The 19,650-nt window shown below is 35.9% G+C and overlaps 2 protein-coding genes across 9 annotated transcripts; both read right to left on the bottom strand.

Moving 5' to 3' along the window:
- Positions 1 to 339: 339 nt before the first annotated feature.
- On the bottom strand, positions 340 to 10,248 carry LOC135630802 (MADS-box transcription factor 50-like). 4 transcript variants are annotated; one of them, XM_065138012.1, is made up of 8 exons: positions 10,164 to 10,248; positions 9,753 to 9,983; positions 1,999 to 2,080; positions 1,565 to 1,626; positions 1,351 to 1,450; positions 1,223 to 1,264; positions 1,066 to 1,107; positions 340 to 834 (listed from the first exon to the last, which is right to left on the bottom strand). In XM_065138012.1, exons 2-8 carry the CDS (start codon positions 9,932 to 9,934, stop codon positions 703 to 705), a joined length of 642 nt encoding a protein of 213 aa, XP_064994084.1. In that variant the 5' UTR covers positions 9,935 to 9,983; positions 10,164 to 10,248; the 3' UTR covers positions 340 to 702. The 4 variants fall into 4 exon arrangements, with proteins under 4 accessions (XP_064994084.1, XP_064994083.1, XP_064994085.1 ...); XM_065138011.1 differs by having other exon boundaries at positions 10,065 to 10,203; XM_065138013.1 differs by having other exon boundaries at positions 1,565 to 1,623; positions 10,065 to 10,203.
- A 1,124-nt stretch (positions 10,249 to 11,372) lies between these two features.
- Positions 11,373 to 17,289, bottom strand: LOC103971841 (general transcription and DNA repair factor IIH helicase subunit XPB1). Of its 5 annotated transcripts, XR_010494379.1 has the most exons (7): positions 16,913 to 17,283; positions 16,654 to 16,822; positions 16,345 to 16,558; positions 16,180 to 16,235; positions 15,561 to 15,744; positions 11,760 to 11,845; positions 11,373 to 11,655 (listed from the first exon to the last, which is right to left on the bottom strand). XR_010494379.1 is itself a non-coding variant. In XM_018822216.2 (6 exons), the coding sequence occupies exons 2-6, from the start codon at positions 16,947 to 16,949 to the stop codon at positions 15,666 to 15,668; spliced, it is 555 nt and encodes a 184-aa protein (XP_018677761.2). In that variant the 5' UTR covers positions 16,950 to 17,100; positions 17,226 to 17,289; the 3' UTR covers positions 15,345 to 15,665. The 5 variants fall into 5 exon arrangements, 3 of the variants coding, with proteins under 3 accessions (XP_018677761.2, XP_018677763.2, XP_018677760.2); XM_018822216.2 differs by lacking the exons at positions 11,373 to 11,655; positions 11,760 to 11,845 and having other exon boundaries at positions 15,345 to 15,744; positions 16,913 to 17,100; positions 17,226 to 17,289; XR_001976749.2 differs by lacking the exons at positions 11,373 to 11,655; positions 11,760 to 11,845 and having other exon boundaries at positions 15,345 to 15,744; positions 16,646 to 16,840.
- Positions 17,290 to 19,650: the final 2,361 nt, after the last annotated feature.

The following is a 19,650-nucleotide window of genomic DNA, read 5'->3' as shown; positions in this document are numbered from 1 at the left end:
TCTAAACCAACTATAGACATTTAAAATGGTTGCAATGATAAGTTAAAGGCCAAAATTTTTTGGGCCTCTTCTTCACTAGGCTTGACCATATTAGTCCCTATTGCTAACCATACTTGCCTTTCCACTGGATATCACTTCGTAGCCAATCTCTATAAAAGACAGCCTATGCAATCTTCTCACATGCAATGGTGTAAGAATCCAATAGCATCAAATATTCTGTCTTTGAGTTTATGAATGAGGGAAAGGAAATAGAAAGTCACATGTCATTTTCTTCTACTTTATGACAAAAGTGTTTGAGCAACCAGTTTTTCTCCACATCTCAGGAACAGTCTATCGGGATGCTCAAATCATTCCTCTGTTGATAATGAAGAAACATATGTTACATTAATAGAACAGTGGCAACAGAAAAGGTTTATGATTCTTGTACAAGCATGCATGTTGAACAAGTAGAAACTTTTGAATTTTCATGCATTCAATTACACGACTCAAAATTACTAATTTCCTAGCTTTACTACAAAAACCATTACTGCAACTATAGATAGTATCAGCAGATTGAGTTCCTCCAGTTTATTCTTTCAAGCAATCATTTTCGAAACCCTGCTGTGCCAAGATAAGAAATCTCCCCATCAACTTATTGTTTGCAGCTTCGCGTCATTTGTTTCAAGTCCATGGACGTGATGCTGGTGATGGTGTCATGATATCTCATTTATCTTCCCTAATTCCTGGCCTGCCAATTACTAGCTCTGTTTCTACCTCCGTGATTTCTTGGTTGCCATGATTCTTTGGACCTACATCTCTAGTAGAAACTAGCTGAAGTTGAGGTTCTATATGGCGCTTCAGGAAACAAAAAAACAGTACGCATATCAAGTTAGAAGTCGATTGCATAAATTGCATCATGTACACAGCTCTGTATTTTTCAGAAAAATTGGGTTTTATCATCGACCTCCTAATTGATGAATTTAAATTTAGGTCAACTTTAATTTTGTTAAGTGGGAAAAATAACATGAATTTAGATGAATTGACTATCTACAAAACTCATGAGAAGTGCTTTGTGTGGCTTCATACCTCCCTATGTAGTTTTACATTCTCCTCTAGGAGAACCCTCACCTGCACTCAATTAGCAAAAGAAGAAAAAAGAGAGGCTTAGTTATTATTAGGTATTAGAATCACTGGAATCTGTTGAAAACTTCAACACTGCTCTCTCATTAAGAAACTGACTTACCTTATCTTTTAGTTGTGCAATTTGCTCCGTTAACACGTATTGCTATAAAGAAATAGCATCTTTGTCAGTATTTTCAATTTTCAACTAATGTCTCAAAGAAAGCAAGTGAAATGATAGTTGTGCTCTACCTTCCTTCCTCTAATTTTATGTAAGCTTCGTTCCATCTGAGCTTCTAATTCACATAATTCTTTTAATGAACATGATTCTAAACCATCGCCCAGAAGTTTCCTGAGGCAAGCTTAAACCCGAGATTAAAGAAACTTTTCTTGGTGATAGTAATCTCCTTTCCTACTTCTGATACTAACATAAGATGCAACTCAGACTCAAGTTCAGGTAGTTTACCTTTTTTGAGCTTCAATGACTTCAATCTTCTTTGCTATATCTGTGGCTTCAGATATCCACTGCTGCAGCATTGTCAGTACTCTTTTAAGATTTCCAAAATAGACAAACAGATAGAACAGAGTGCTTCTCTTCAAACAGAATCTTCTTACTTATTTTTAATGTTATTTGAACTTTTTAAACTACAATAAACAGTATTATACATATTCTTATTGATGCATCTCCTCATGCTTGGTTCCGCAGCTGACATATCTTAATTCATGTCAATGACTTGACAATTTCTTGACCATTTAATTTTCAACCTATTTGTTATATTATTCAGGTAAGCTAAAACAATGAATTGATTACTTATATGACTACAAATTGTATCAATTATATCTCATCACATTAAAGCCAGATGTTTCAAGAGGAAAGTTCATCAGAAAGTCAAGGATTACCTGCATATCGCTGTCTGTTCCTTTATCCATGATATTGGCATCCTTTGTGTGCATCTTATACCGATCAATTGTCCTTTCCACACTAATAATTTTCCAGTGCAGAAGAAAAAGGATAAGCTGTATACTCTTTGGAGATGTAAGCTAAAATAATTTAGAAAAGTAGTGCCCTTGAAGCAAGTAAAAATAAGTATAATATAATCAGAATGATTAGTGTGAGTGCTGAATGAACTCTTAATGAGCTAAGAAAGCCGCCATACAATGAGCAAAATCAAAATTATCCTCTACCAGATATCAGAAGATAAATAGGATTTCATTAACTGACGTTAGATATTAGGTCAAGAATATGTTGCACACCACATGTACAGAAATGTATGTCGTACGTCATACTTGTTGAGTTGGTAAGCAATTTTCAGTTAAGTGAATCATCGTTCTGTGAGAGCAACTCTTAGAAGAAGATGAGTTATGCACAAAAATTCCGGAAGGTTTTCAGTTTCTTTGTGATGCAAGAGGTTGATAGCTGTAAAATGGAATCATTTTGCTAAATGAAAACTTGAGAAGGAACTTAAATGACAGAACAAAATCTACATAATATGATTTAAAGTTGGCAGGTCAGCATGACAATCATAGGATAATAAGTCATCAACAACTACTTGCATATCTAAAACAAATAATATTATATGCTATAAATGGAAAAGTTATAATAACATCAGGGATACATGGACAATTACAAAAACTTGTCAAAGGTAAATATAATTTGATCTCTTGCATAAGATAATCTCATAATAAAGAGACCTTTTAGGTATTAGGCACTTTTATAAAACTCATAAGACATTTCTTTTAAGGGTGAGCCTTGTTGTAATAGTTGGGCTACTCTTTTGCAAATTAAGTGAACAAAATTTAAGCCATGGAAGTTAACCCCTTGTTTGCAACAGTAAGATGATACAGATACTGCCTGATAGAAGCCTCAATGTACTGGGCCATTATTTTTTCATAAGACATTCGCTGAAGGCTTGCTCTAATGGAACCTTCAAGTCTGATATGACCAGAGAGAACTTGGACTTCAAAAATCTAAGCCTCAATGACTCTGGAGTCTTATGTGTTCTTTTGATAACACTTCCATTCATTGGATGCCAATAATGAGTAGATGTAATTTTAACTGTTGTTGCTTATGATTTTTCTGTGAAAAGTAATTCTATTACACTAAAGATGGATATAAAGTGCTCCTGAAGCTTCAGCGCACAAACTTTGAAGCTTGCAGGTTTGGTAAGTCAACTTGACACTAACAAAATACTAGCCTTTTTGAGCCTACCGCACCTGAGTTGTCCCTTTGATGATACTGCTTCCTTCATTAGGTGCCAATAATGAGTAGATCTAAGTTATAGTGCCACCGCAATAGATTCTATTAAAAAAAAATTGTTACAGTATGCTCCTGAAGTTTCAGGGCACCAACGCTATGCATGGCAGTAGGCAAAGAAGAGAACCAGGTATAAGCAATTCACAGGGCTCTTACATCATTGCCAACCAATCAGCTGAACATGATCAACATATTGACATATCAACCAGCTCTAAGCTTCGTGAAACATAATTCATGACGAGAGCATACCATGACAGTTAGATTGATGCTGCAAGGCAAGACATTTTTTTTTGCATAGATTTTGGATATAGTGATATCGTGTTCATTCACCAGCTCTTCCTATATATGCTTTGTCTGATTGTCTGGGAGCGAATTACTGCTTTTTAGGGTCAAAAGTTGATTTGTATCTGCAGCTTTAATGATTGATTACTCTTAAGTATTAAACGTTTTTAGGAAAATTTCTTGAGAGTTGGCCTCGAGTCAAACGTGAATCTAAATGTCTAAGTGATAATAGACAAACAATAAAATATTTGATGCAATTGAATTTTGACAGTTAACAAAGTTAACTGAACTGATATGGTAAAAACTGGGCCAAGTCTAGCAAAATGCTCTAATCGTAGTACCATGTACAACTGACTCAAGATATGTTCATATTATGTCTAGGTTAGGAGAATTTGTCGCTGAGGTTACATCATCTCAAATCATGATTAGATTCACTACTTCACTACAATATTGAATATCTTGTGTCACTAATTTTTTTAATAGTGTTTTATGATGTTGCCAGAATCTTATTTGGATGTTGTCTTATTGCAAAACTTCAAATATAAAATGGTTTGGGAAAGTTATTAAAGAATTAAGAATTTATTTTTAGAGTGTTTTAGATATCTCTTTACATTACATTCATCAGAAAAAAAAATTCATATTTTACCTTTTCCAAAATTTTAGTTAGGATTTTCGTCCATGAAATCTAATAATAGAGGTCCATAAAATTATTGCAGCTTTTATCTATTATTGATGAATGAATATTGTTCAGTCAGTTGCATTATCCTCTTGATTTATTTATCTATCTGACATGTTTGCTTATTTATCTAGTCTCTTTTGGTACGTTCCATAGTGATAAGGAGATACTTACTCTCAATCAACTCGACATATGGTGACACAGTCAATAGGGGAAGTGGACCCTAGCCAGCAATGCAGCACTTAAGCTAAGTCACAATATAGAATTCAAGGAGGAATATTCGACTCATGGAATATTTCTTAGGCCAAGTTCACCACAAAAGCTTACCAATTTAATATAAGTTACAGTTTATTTGTGACTCAACTTTTCATCTCGAAATTAACTTAAGTGTTAGAGGGACCTCGTTTGAACTTAAGTGTTAGAAGGACCTCGTTTGATATTCCATGTGACTACAACCTTTGTATAGATCGATCATCCAATGGACATTTGAGTCATCTCTTCAGTCACATCAAATGACTTGTGCACATTATTCTAAACCAAATTGAGTTGATTTGTACATTACGAACCTTCATCCCATCAAGCATAATCCCTTTTTAACTTTTTTTTTTCATCACCTGGTTGTATATTATTGTCTTATTTTTATCCTATACATACTATAGTTTATTTTTTTTCCTTACTTTACACCACAAAACAGTAGTTTCTTTGACGGTCATCTCCACCTAATTATGTCCGAGCCTATATTTGTATGAATTGATTGTGGATGAAGGAAAACAGATTGTAGTCTTCGACTTCTAATAATTCTCCAAACTGATTCCATTTGGCAACTTTTACCATCTACTGCTAAAAAATATCAGAACTCTTATTTGATGCTGATTTTTCTCTAGCCATCTCTCTCCCCACAGCTTAATCCCTTCTTATTTCCTAACCCATTAAAAAAATCATTAATAGACCTTTCCTAGCATGGCAAAAAGTGTTTCACTGTTTTGTATATTGGATGAATTTGGATAAAATGTTTTTGCAAATTATTTCCAATATGCCTAATGATCCAAGATAATAATCATTTTATAGGAGTACCATATTTGTAACCATAAGATTAGATGTATCCATAAGATTAGATATACCCATCAACTAATCCAATGCACAAGGTTTCTACCAATGTAAGACCTAACAAGTATTGGCATACTTGACCTTGCCCTTATAAATAGAAAGTTTTACCATTGTACCAAATCTCACTCTTCTTGTATTAATTGTTCAAGCAATTGAAATTTTAGTTCTCATCCATCTAGCATTACTTATCCCACTAGGTTAGTGTTTTTGCATTTAAGAAACCTCAAAAGTAAAACCACTAAATATAACCATTAGGATATATATCTATTTTGCATTAGATTTAAAGAAAGAAACATCATCAGTACTGAATCCTACAACTTTGTGGCAAAATTTATTTTGATTACTCTCTCTAGCAACTTTCTAAACTTACCAAGTAATTTGGGACTCAATCAAACAATTGAGATTATGATCTCCCTCCATTATTAACTTACAAGTAACATTAATAATTAAATCATTTTGTTCCTTGCTATTAACAAACATGGCATAGCAAATGCTACAGTAGTCCCTAGCTTAGTAACTTGCAACTACTGTACTCGTAGTTACAATGGCTGTCTCGTTACTAGCATATCTCCTCTCTTACCAGCATATATAATCCACTTCTTCTCTTCTTTTATTTCTTTCTTTTGTAAAGCTGCACTCATGATTCACCATCATCAGTCTCTTAAATCTCAGTCAACACACACAACAAAACTCATAGTTCTCTTTCGATGTATCAAATTCTGATAAGAAATTACATTGAGATGACTCTCAACATACGATTACCTTGTCCTCTACTCCTTTCATCAGATAGATAGTAACCACATCTTGGACACTATAGCATGCTAGTACTGGTGATGTCAAATTACCCAAAGGATAAGCTAGAAAATTAGTATGTTGTCCTTACATATTTGCAAGGCACTTTAAAGTGGAAAATTGGGATCTAATGTATGATGAGTTTATAATCTTTTCTATTGTTTCATTCACAATAGCTATATAGGTTGTTGCACCCTGATACCCGCAGGATCATTAAACAAAACATCCAAATTTAATGAACCATTGCTTTCTAAGATTGATTTCTGTATCATCATAAACATGTACAGACCAAATGATCTTTTCCTCAGCTAAACGCAACATCACTAACAACACGAAATGAATCCAGTCAATTCATTTCAATTCGACCTTTTTTATTTCTTGTTTACTGATACAGTAACTCCAACTCAAGTCGTTATGGGTGGCAAGTGAGATAATCAAATAAACCAAATATGTTCCGTGAATGGAACATTTTTTTTTGCAAAGGGTAAGTGATGAAAGTATAATTTGAACTTAGGACCTTTTAATAAACCAAAGATTATAATTTCATACCATATCAGAGTTATATATGTATATATGTATACATGTATGTATATGTATGTATACATATATATTTATACATATATATACATATATGTATATATATGTATATATATATATATGTATATATATGTATATATATATATAGTTTAAAAATAAAAAAAGGCGACATCTCTCGTCTCTTCTCTCCATGAGCGGTTTCTTCTTCCCATGTGCGATTTCTTTTTTTTTATAAACCAAGAATTATAATTTTGTACCGTATCAGATATGTATGTATGTATGTGTATGTGTGTGTATGTGTCTAGTTAAAAAATAATAAAAGAGGTGACGTCCCTCGTCTCTTCTCCCTATGCGCGGTTTCTTCTCCTACGTGGGGAGAAAAAAAGAGGCGATCGTCGCCTTGTTTCTTCTCCCCACATGGGGAACGATTTCTTCTCCCCATTGAGGCTTCTTCTCCTCGCACAGATGAGAAGAAGTTGCCGATGATGCCGAGGCCTCGTCACCTCAGATGAAGAGATGACATCTCATCTGCGGTGTCCGACAAGGGAAAGCGATGACGGATTGGGATCATCGAGAGAGAGCAACACCGGATCTCTAGGTTTTCCTTTTTCTTCTCTTCCTCTCCCTCTTCTTCCTTCTCCCTCGGCTAATGGTACCACCCGGTAGCGGGCAGTCCGCATACCGGTCTACTACCCGGTAGCAGGTGGCGATGGTTGAAATCAAACATTTTCGACCGATTTCGGGCGGGAACGAGACAGAAATAGCCTCAATCAATGGTACCGCCCGGTAGCGGGCAGTTCGCATACCGGTCTACTGGCGGACCGGTACGTACCACCCAGTATAGGCAGTATCATTCAAAATTAAAATCCTTGTGATAAACTGTCAAGATCTTTATTAACTAAATTAGCAAATACCTTCAAATATATCATATGAGGTTTTGAATTCTCAACCTTTGATAAGCTGGTTTGGTATGCTACCACTACCAGACCAATGTTTAAGGTGTTCGAATGATCATTTTGGCATGCAAGTAAACAACATCATTAGGTGTCAAACTACCTATTCAGCTGCATTCGCATATTAGCAACATCAAAGATTGGCAGTAACCTTCTTTAAGAATCTAAATGATTGAAATGAACAAAATGGAAGACCAAAATTTCTAAGTATTCAGAAACTGGTCATTCTTAAACCATGAACATTAGACTCCTAATCTTTTGATAAGACAATAGAATATTCAACAGAAAGGAAATAATATTATGATCTGATCATCCAGAAAAATGTATGATATTTATGGCATAAATATGACTAGAAAAGACAGAATCTTCTAACAAAGCAAAAGCAAATAGGATGAAACTATTAACAGATAACATACTTTTATATACCAAAATAAATCATATAGCCAATCTCATATTTTAACTATCACAGATATCAATCAGAAAGTTATCTTGTAACTTGTAATTCACGAAGGGCACACTTCAGATTAGAAAATAAAGAATTACGTGAAACTCCAAGTAAATAATTAAAAGCTCAGTTTGCAGCTATACGACCATCTGGTGATCATATACACTGTTCTAGAAATCATTTATTGACAATTTATTGGACATATATGCAATAAAATTCACAAACACATTTTATCAAGATAAGGATGAAGTAACAAGAAAGTGATAATATAGTCAACGACATCAACAATCACATTTAAAACATATAGAAATAAGTTAACAAGAAAGTAATAGGGCACTCTTGATCATGTCAATGAGGTAAACAGCATGGCCAATTTGTGATCGCGTATTTGGTCAACGCAAATATTTATCAAGCCAGGATATTTTCTTCGATAGATTGGATGTACCTTATTAACTCATGAATTTATCCAATTGGGCATAAACTATTTCACTGTTTACACAAGATGCCCGTGTGAGTGTTCGTGCATAGATCAAGACAAGCATCTGAGAGGCAAAACACATGTTTTTTTCATATTCGTCTCAGTAATGAAGGACATAGGCGGATAACATGATACCTAATCTATTCGAGAAAGCAAGCAAATTCCTTCACAAAGGATTGATAATCAAAGGACCAAGTAATCGTCGCGGTATAGTTCCAGCTAAATTCTTGAGAGAACAGTTTTGTCTAGTAGTTGAAAGAAAACTATAGGAACAAAGCTCTCACTCATTTAAGTTTGCCATTTCACAGAAGCTAAGATCAGAACAAATTTCACAGAAGACTTGGGGTTGCATCGACACGCAGCAAAGGGCAAAGGGCGTTTAATGGAGGATGTGATTCCTAAGAATACAAGAAAGATAATGATCAGCTGTGATTTTGCCGCCATCGTAGTCAATGATTTTTAGCACAAACCTCCTGGATTTCAGAGATGAATAGCGGTGACAATTGATCAGATGTGAAGCGTATGGAGAGCAGCAGGACAAAGATTGTTCAACCTCTAAATTCATGCAAGAAGGCAGGCAAAATTTTGGAGAAAAGAAAATAAAAAGAAGTTTGACCTCTAATGTGCTTGAATGTCTAAAAAATTATACATCATTCTACTTGATCCGCAAATCAAACCGGACATAGTGCCATGGCATCGGTCGGGTTGATTCCGACATCAAATCCCCTTTATACGAAGAGGTATCCTATTCAAGCTAGCACTGAGAAAACCAGATCCGGGGAAGTCATTAATGGGCTTTCAACCTCTTAAATCGAGGCAAAGACAAAAGATGACAAGACGAATCAATTGGGGGGCATATCGACACACGACGATGAATACAGCGAAGAAACATTGCGACGTACACTTGATATGACCTAGTTGTACGGTGCAACAATTAATAATAATGGCAGTGCCCACATGAACCGGAAGATGTAAAAACAGGATGAAGCGAACAGGAAAAGAGGAGGAGGAGAGATGGTTGGTTTTGTTGCATAGATTTGTAAAGTAGCGATTTTCCTATGTTCGGAAAGTAATAAAAACCCTCGCTTTATGGGAGAAAAGAAGAGAGGGAGGAGAGAGGATGAGGCGACCTGGAGCTGGAGAACTCGTAGAGCTTGCCGCGGGGGGAAAAGACGATGACGGCGACCTCGGCGTCGCACAGGACGGAGAGCTCGTAGGCCTTCTTGAGGAGGCCGTTGCGGCGCTTGGAGAAGGTCACCTGCCGGCTCGCGGCGTTCTCTATCCGCCGCATCTCCGTCTTGCCCCTCACCATCTCGATCTCCTCCTTCCTTCCTCCTCCCACTCGTGTCTCCTCCCTCGGCCTATTTCATCAATGAAAGATTAGGACGGGAGGAGGATGCGGAGGATAAGAATTAACAACAATAAGAGCTGTCCCAACTCACCTGTTGCCACAGAATGGGAAGAAAACGGGAGCAAAAAAAGAAAGGCGACTGCCTTGATGGAGAAAAAGTATTGGAGGAGGAGAAAAGACGAAGACTTACTCTCTCGCTTGGTTCCGTTTTCCTTATTAGGTCGTTTTTGTCATCGAGAGAAAAGGTCATGTAGCATGGACAAGATGGAGATCGCATCCATTCTCATCGAGTGAAAGGAAAGGGTATCACCTACCCATCCGGTGATTGGAACCTCTCGCGTCACCTGGTAGCGATCCTGTGTCTCGGCCAAGCGACAGTACGAGATAGGAGTGGCGATGTCGTGGAACCCACAGCCAACGAACGAACGAGAGGGGCGCTATTCCTGTGTTTGGGACTCGACCGAGACACGGGAGCGACTTGGAACCGGGGAGGATCGGCTGTGCGGGTTCGGACGGGGAAAAGCGAGAGCTTCGCGGGCACGACACGTGGTCCGTGGGCCCGCTTCGTACGAGGACGGGGCTCGGCCGTACCTAACCGCGCAAAACGAGGCGGCTCACTGATGGTCAGTAAGGACACGTGGCGGCTGTCGGGTGGTCGACATCACTTGGGAAGGGACGAGTCAGTCGGACGCGCTTCCACAGCACGCAACCGGACGCCAGCTGCGGGGCCCAGCTTTCCACTGACGAAGAGGGGACGCAAGTCGCCGTGGCCGTGGTGGCGACACCGTAGTGGTAGAGGAGAATTGCTTTTTAAGAGACCCTCAGATCATTAAGTATCGGCGACATCAAAGTTCGTGATGCGCATTGATTTCTTCGACCATGATGGGTTCCATATGTGGAACGACGATAACCCGTCTCGCGGTTCAGGTTGGGTCCCTAAGGCTTTAAAGCGCCTAGCACGGAGATGTACTACCTTGGTTCCACGTCTCACGCATCCAGCGGAATTCTCGGCGAACACAACAAAGAAGTGGTTTTAATGTTGATAAAGTTAAGTGTTCCGGGAGGTGGTGATGTAATTTTTTTCTTGTTCTTTCCCAATTTTGGTTTTGCCAATTCTGGACGTCTTCTGAGGGGCACCAAATCAGTGGACTTTTCTTTGTTCTGGATGATCTTGGTCAGGTGCGATAGCATAAACAATACTGGATGTAGAGAATCTTGGCAATCGCTTACGTGTTTGCACTCGAGCGGTGGGATCGTGTCGTGAAGTCTGTCTATAGGATAAAATCTGAGAGGATCGGGAGGTGTTCCACGTGGAGATCGATTAATGTGCTTCTCATTAGATGCATGATTTTGTTTCTTTCACATTAAAAAAAAAAACAAGGAAATAGCACGTTTGGCAAGAGAGTAATCCGTGATTCGTATATTGCAACACCGTTGCTATAGGGACATACGGTAAAATAACAACCTAGATGATAGAATCATCATAGCTGTGGGGTCGAGGGGGCGAACCGTTGGTTTATGTTGCGCTCAACGTACGAAATTATACAAAACACAGCAGAAGCACGGCAACGCAACACACAAGAGTAGTGCTTCGAAAAATCTATATCAAGAATCCTATGTACATACGGCAACGCAATTCAAAAGTCATGTGCACTGTTCTCGTTGATGGAAACGTTAGATCCCTGCAAACATAAAAAAATTATAATCATATTTTTATTATATAAAAAAATTTTAATGTCAAAAGCAAGAGGTGAGATCAAATAATTGTAAATTAAAATGTACATACCTATTGATCTCTATCTGATCTATAAAGACATTGTCATCCAATCCAAAGGTTGTAGAAGGAGAACTTGACTATCTTCTTCTGTCTTCCTATTCTTTCACAGGATTATTATAAGCGATGATGGAATAGGATCTAAAATGTGATAAAAGAAGATTTATAATATAGTTATAGACAAAAGAAAAATAATCTACAATATATAATTATGAGAATCCCTCTCATCAAGATCATCTCTTTTAAGATAATCCTATCATGGTTAAACTTCATTTCTATTAGTGTAATTAGAATTCAATCATATCTATAATATATCTTACCTAATTAAATAAGATAACATAATCTAATGTTCTCCCATTAAGTTTCTTAATTAGTATAATATAAAAAAAATTTAAAATCAAAATAAATAAGATAAAATTTTATTTGAAAACAATCTTAATAAATTAAAAATCAAAAGTTTTAAAAATCATTTTACATGTATGCATGAATTTTATAAAATAAATTAATTAGTCTAATAAACATAATAATACTATATTAAGTTTCACTATCAATACGAGTTACAACGATTGTATATCTATCATTAATGTCAAAATCTCTTCTATATATCACAACACTATTAATTTTTTAATATAAATCACAATGACTCATGTAATGTATCTTATCAAAATAATCTTGTTATCATATTCAAATATAATATTCATATATATAAATATAAATAAGATATCAAAAATAAATAATTTTAATTAAATAAATAAATAATATTAATAATAATATCCACTTAAATATACATCATCATCCTCTTTATGAGCTGCTCAAAAGCTTCTTTCTAAAAATATATTCTTTAAACACTTATAAAAGTAGTGTTTAGGTTCTCAATTGACACTTATTATTTCTGGATTCTTTTTCTAATCATTAAATATTTTATCTTAATATACTTCGAACCACTAGAATACTTATCATTCTTAGAGAAGAAAATTGTTATGATATTATCATAAATATCTCCAATGACTTGATAATTATGTCGACTACACTAAATCATTGCTCCCAGCTGTTTAAAGCCGACCACATGGACCACCTACTGTTGAGCTTTGTTGAGAGAAATGTAATTATTATTTCTTAATGTCTCCAACCAATTCTTGTTTGATCTTTTAATATTTCTCAACTTTAATCTTTTAATCAATGTAGGGAACTCTAGGTTATTCATGTATAACATTAGCCTTTGCATGTAACTCTGTGTTTCCACCCAATCCCGAATCATATATCACATCCTTTTTTTTATATATATTTTTATAACTTCCATGCACTTAATATTTCTCACTGTTTTTGGGCCCTTAATTTAAGTCGTCTAAATTTCCAAAAATGTGCAAATTTAAAAATCCATCTCTAATTGACAACACGCTGAAACACTATTAGGTACCATTTCTCCTTAAACAAATTTTAATAAGAATTACTCTTCTACATCTCCTGTAAACCTGCAGAACATTTTCTCCACTTATATTTTCCTTTCCTGTTTACCAAGTCCAACTTTATGGTAGTTCTGGTTCTCTTAATCATTTTTCTGCCCACAAAGTTTTTGTAAGCAAATTATGTTTTCCTCTTGAAAACAGCATGTCTCCTAATTCTAGTTCCTTGCATGCAAGAATTCCTATTCCAAGTTGCCAATGTTAGCTTGCTCTTGACTTCATTGCCTGATGCGGTCCAAAATCATAATGGAACCATTAGTCAAGCACTGCATATTGTGGCAAGGCTCATTTCCAGATGACGTCCTAACCCAACAAAAACCAAATAATTCTTTTTAAGAATTTGAACAGTGATGATTTTACTTCTATGGGATAACGTACCGTAACATGTATTTGTTAAAGGTAGAGTTTCTCTGATGTGACAAATTTACACCAGCTATTAGCCACCTAATACAACCCTTTTTTCTTTTTACTCTTAAGATTAGGTCTAGCTGCAAAAAATGATATAACATTTGCATATAAAGAAAAGTTCTTAACAACCATAATTTGCAATAATGATGTGTCCATAATATAAAAGTCAACCTCCTTAGTCAATGCACGAGAACTTTCAAGATCATGGCTAGTCTAGGATTATGCATAAAATCATTCTACACAGACAGGGTCTAAAAAATGTTTAATGGAAAGAAATCCATTTTTACTATGCCCAACTACAGAAACCATCTTGTGAACTGAAAAAGCCAAGTAGGACAACCTTCAAGTACAACAATAAGAAGCCCCATTGTCCAAACCAGTTGTGCTCAAATACATGGACTTTTTGAGCTTAATTGAGGCAAATATTACTGATCCAACAAGAGATACTAATCCTAATTAACTCATCTCATTCGGCCAGTAAATCTATAGCTCTCCTTATACATGTTTATACCCATTTAAGTAGTTTTCCCTCATCTTGACCATACTCGCTCAAAGCTTTCTATTGTTTGTGTGGAATTATTTGCAAACCAATCTTCTTATAGTAGCAACACATCCATCTCAGCATCCTATCTCAGTAACAGTAAACATCTTGTATATATCATTTCTAACTGCTCAACATTCTAATCCATAAAACATAGAATTTGACTATGATGAACATATATTATCCAGTGTATCAATCAGATATGGCAGCATGCCCATGCTTGAGGTTTCAATTCTATATTCAAATCAGGGTCTACATGGAACAAGAAAATTTTGCTCCATTAGTTATGTGGCATGAGAACCATAATATTACCTATATAAAACAAGGAAAAGGAGAGCCTGACATAGAAGAAATTATTTCCACAGCACAATGATCTCCCTCAATGAAGCTACTAGAATACCTAATCCTATAACCAGAGTCGAGAAATTTGCACTTCTAGCAAATAATGAGATATCCGTAGACAATGAAGCAAATTGATTTATGGAAATTAATTATGCTCAAATGTGAGACTTACAGAAGAAGAGAAACTAACAGTACAATATATTCCTCTGTGAAATACGCTCAAGTTAACAGTATTGATATCTTGTAGATGTAAATTCTTATCTTACTTCTTGTTCTTATAATTAACTAAAGCAAGAAATGAAGATGTAACCAATAGCATCTGTTCCTAATGCAGCATCATAATTATTTGACCCTGCTTTTATCAACTATGCAACAAACTACTGCTAGAAGCCAAAACTGCAAGACCCGACGTGGATGTCATGCATTTCTGGAAAAAAGAGTTTTCATGTATGCCTTTAGACCATTTTTTAGTATTTGAATAAATTACTGAACTTTGCTGCATCACCTAGGCAAACACATAGGTATGTCATGATGGTCTGCTAGACTTTTGTAAAGGAATACCATATTTAGAGAAGCCGGGCAGTAAAGAAGAAGAAAACTAAATTCCATGCCAAGAACTTCTAAACCAAGCTATTATGACACTACAAGAGTGTTTGCACAACTCTCTTAATCAAGGTCTAACCAGAAAATGAAAATGAAAATTTTGACTGTAACATTTCAGAACTTCAATTTAATAACTAAAATTCTCAATCAACTTTTAAACAGAAATATGACTCGCTGGAAGTCAATTTCATACTTAAAAAGCTCAATCAAGTTCTAAACAGACAATGACTCACTGTATCATTTTGAAAATCATACTACTCGAGCATAGAATAGTTTAAAATTGCTCAATCAATTTTTGGACAGAAAAATGACTCACTGGAAGTCAATTTTAATACTTAAAAAGCTCAATCAAGTTTTAAACACATAAATGACTAGCTGTATCATTGCAAAAATCATACCGCTGGAGGATAGGATAGTTAGTCTATTAAGCAAGCAATGTTGCTTGACATTTTCTACCTGCGAATTCAGATATTGTGGCATGAGATTTTCTATTGCAGCTGGGAAGGTTCTATTTCAAATGAGTTTCTTTCTCTTCAGCTGCAGCAGCTAACATAGCCCCATTCAGTAAGTCCTCATGACCACCTCGTATTTCATACACAGATTTGCTAATTGTGAATGTATCAGCATCATGAGAATCGTCCTAGTAGGAACAAAAGAAATTTTCATCGCAACATAATGGAAGCAATAAATTTTAACTAATGATTAAATTATATAACAAAAAGTCAAGTTTAAAGGTACTGCAAATGGGAACAATGTAAAGAAATGCATCAAACAAGCACTCAGAAAAAAAAGAAAAAAAACTTATAAAATGCCTTAGGAATCTGGCAAGATTGACAAAGTGTACACTTCTTGCATCTGATGATATCATTGCAAGTAATTGGTTTTGTTCATGCCTAACAGAAAAAATGAATCAATAAAATCATATTTGAATATGGTTATTTTTAACTGGCATCAGAGCAACATGCAGGTGTGCTTTCTAAAGAAATAAGGAACAACCTAGGCATTGACATAATTGACCAAATTCATGTGTAGGCTTCTTTTCAAACCTAAAAGACGGAAAAGGAATATTAAATACCTCAGAGTTAATCCGTGCCTTTGATATGACATCACCTTAAGCAATTGCTTCAATACCTGCATTCAAAAATTTACAGTTCCCATCACCAATGACAAGAAAAAACAGTGAGCCATACTAAAAGGAGGCAAAGAATGTAACAGAACTTCAAAGGCTGAAAAAAATTACCTCTGGAAATGGTGGCTCAACGAAATTCCAAGTCTTTTTCAGAACGAGCTTAACTTTGCCATAGTTGGCGGTCGACTGATGGACGAAGAGCCAATTACCCCAGGTGGCAACTTCGTTTTCTAACAGCTTGCTCGGAACACTGATGATGGTCTCAATTTTCAGACCAACTGAAACCGCAGCACACAGTGTGTGCGGCGTCAAATTATATTCATGCCTGCACACAAAGATCACATTATCGAAGACGCACAAATAACTTTGAAAGCAAAAGAAAGAAAAGGAATAATGGGGTTTAAAACGAAACCACAATGCCTGCAGACAGGCTCTGTGACGACAACGAGGTAATCGTAGGCTTGCTTGTAGAGAGGGAAGAAGGTTTGCAAAAAGATACGGTCATCGGCACAGGCCCAAAGCGGCCTGTTCACGTGATCCGACTTCAGCTCCATTTGGGTAAAATCCATCTTCTTAATCTCCCTCTCGCCTTACCCAAACAAGAACTCTACAATCATCACCAGGAATATAATCGGTAAATCTACCGAAAGAAATCGGTTAGTTAGCACAAATCGAGTACCATTGGGAATCCTCGTGGAAATCACTGCCATAGTCATGGAAGTCTTCCTCTTCCAACATATGAAGAGCCCGATTGACAAGCAAAATCAAGAATCAGGAAGAAAGAGAACAACGATTAGGGTCCCATAATATCAACCGATTGAACTCGCCTTGGATGAGGAGGTCTTCTCTTTCATCATCAGCCGGTTTCTGTCTCCGGTGTCGAATTCGAGGGAGAGATTTAGAGAGACGAAGGAATACGAAAACAGATATTTGAAGCGGGGAAAAGATCAAATTAGGGTTTCGGACGGATCGAACGAGGGCTGGGTAGTTACCGTCCGCGGCCATTGGCGATGGCGCGTTCTCCGGTTGAGGTCGAGTGCGACAGACGGAAACCGGTGCGTCGGACTCGGGCAGGACCGCCTTAATACCGGGGATTACTTGTCGCCTGCTACCACGCGGGACCCACGACTCGGGTGGAACTCGGGTAATTGCTGACGTAATTTCCCGAAAAGCAAACAAGTAAACCCTCTTGCGTCATCAAACGTCGCGAGCCAACATGTCCCAGGTGGCCCCCTTCCGAAACCCCCCCCTGTCAGTTCAGGTACGATATCGGGTAAGTCATTAACGAGTAAGAAAGGTATTGCTTTTTAGAATTTTGATGTAATAAAGACCAGTTATGGTGGTACTAAATATGTAAAGACATAAAAAAAAAGTGATGACGTGTTTATTTTCCATTGGTCAGATGAACATAAGAAGACCACTAATTATAATGTGAGAAATATTTGCTACATTATTTGATCTATGAATAATGTACATCCAAACCATCACCAATATGATATAATATAAAAGAAAATTATGATATAGGAATTTTTTATGATAAGTATGCCTTATCAGAACTGATAGTAATTATAATCACTAATACATCCAACAGTAAGTATACTTTTGTCCAAAAGAAAGCAAGAGTAGGGCTCCAAACCATACTTAAAAAGCTACTATTTGTGAGAGAAATATTCTGAGTAATCAATACTCCGACGAACATCCTCTCCTCAGCCTCATGTTGATATGAGAGGTATAATTAATTGGGCTCCACTTATCAAGTTTTGATTGGGTTGAGTATTGATCATATCGAATACTTGATGAAGATGTGTAGAGAAAAAATTATGAGTGATCATCCTAATCTAATCTTCTCTTTAACAAATCTAAAGAAGTAAGATTTACATGCGAGGATTTAACTAAAGAAAGTCATAGTTTTTTGTAGTTCATTATTCTGACATAGTGAAGAATCTAAATGCAAATCCTATACTCTTAATTTGTTTTATTTATATTGCCTTTTAAGATTTTATATTTTGATATTAAGTTCTCCTTCCATAGTTGTGAATCACATCTCAGGAAGGGGACTGCAAACGTTCAACATTGTACGTTGTAAAAGAGATAAGATTTGAGGAGGTGGCGTTGGCGATGGATCATGTGAGTGCTTGACCCCTTGAAAGATACATTAGTTGATATGAACACAAGTCTTCTCAAAAGGCTTTGTAACATTCACGCTGTCGCTAATTACTACAGCAACCCATGTTCCTCTTTCTTAATTACGTTGATAGGACCAACACACCCTTGTCATCTTTTTCCTTGGGAGACATGGAGACATAGAGAGAGAGAGAGAGAGAGAGAGAGAGAGAGAGAGAGAGAGAGAGAGAGAGAGGAATTATGTTCAATGAACAGCACTATAAACACTATAAACACAACTCATGCACAATACAATATAATTTTAATGTCTGAATACACATCGTCTTGCTCTAATCATCTACATCTATCACTGTGTATCTCGCACTAACAGTAGTCGAAGTAAAAAATAAAATAAAATATTTAGAGATGGATAATAGTTTTAAAATTTCTAAAATCATCGTCTAAGAGGATAAAAAATCCTAATACGATAATAAATTAACATGAAAAAAATTATAAAAATTAAGATTTGATCATTATGTAAATATCATATATATCTTTACGTCTTGATAGGAAGAAAATAAAAAAGAAAAATACCTTGTGAAAAATACAATTTATAAATGTGATAAAAATAAATATATAAATTCTTTACGAGAGAATATATTTGAGTAAAGATAACTCAAGACTTTTATAATTAATCTTATATAATAAAGAATTTAATTTTTTTCCAAAAAATATCGAACTATGTTAATCTAGTATCAACTATCTAATATACTATTTATCTATTGAGCTTTAAATTTGTATTTATTTTGAAAGTATTCTCTTCCTCTCAATTAAATATGAATAGAAGAAAGGAAATAATCAATAGGAACTAAAGTTTGTGATCCGATTAAAGGTCGAACACTTTTAATATGGTGAATTACTCAGACATCATGCTATCAATTAAGACAAAAGATAAATGATACAATCAAAGTTTTATTGTGTGTGTGGGTATTATAATATTGGATAATTGACAAAGTAAGCACATTATTTCGGATATTAAAAGGAAAAAAAACTGGTGTAGATGGAACCCATGCACTCGAAACCATTTGACGAGCTCAGCAACGGGGAGGTATGTGTGGGGTCATCCCACGAAAACGAAGAGACGTGTGCAATACGCAGCACGCATGGATTGTGACAAATCACATGTGCTTCTTTTCACCCTTACTTAAAAGCTACACATGCAAAGGGACGTAAGAGGAGTTACCAAATCAGAGCTCTCTCTCTCTCTCTCTCTCTCTCTCTCTCGCCATGGCTGTTCAAAGAGAAGTGATGTGA

Source organism: Musa acuminata, chromosome BXJ3-2 (assembly GCF_036884655.1).
Source record: "Musa acuminata AAA Group cultivar baxijiao chromosome BXJ3-2, Cavendish_Baxijiao_AAA, whole genome shotgun sequence".
Classification (NCBI taxonomy): domain Eukaryota; kingdom Viridiplantae; phylum Streptophyta; class Magnoliopsida; order Zingiberales; family Musaceae; genus Musa; species Musa acuminata.
The sequence above is the reverse complement of the archived record's forward strand: the minus strand, read 5'-3'. Positions and strand labels throughout refer to the sequence as shown.

Bases quoted from the DNA above. Each gene is read 5' to 3' on its own strand.
- LOC135630802 (XM_065138012.1), bottom strand. From the start codon at position 9,934: ATGGTGAGGGGCAAGACGGAGATGCGGCGGATAGAGAACGCCGCGAGC. The intron at 1,451-1,564 runs GTAAACTACCTG...AGCTTGCCTCAG, and splicing joins GTCATTGAAGCTCAAAAAAG to GAAACTTCTGGGCGATGGTT. The intron at 835-1,065 runs GTATGAAGCCAC...TGTTTCCTGAAG, and splicing joins ATGTAAAACTACATAGGGAG to CGCCATATAGAACCTCAACT.
- LOC103971841 (XM_018822216.2), bottom strand. From the start codon at position 16,949: ATGACTATGGCAGTGATTTCCACGAGGATTCCCAATG. The intron at 16,559-16,653 runs GCATTGTGGTTT...CTTTGTGTGCAG, and splicing joins GTCACAGAGCCTGTCTGCAG to GCATGAATATAATTTGACGC. The intron at 15,745-16,179 runs GTATTTAATATT...TGTTCCTACTAG, and splicing joins AGGCACGGATTAACTCTGAG to GACGATTCTCATGATGCTGA.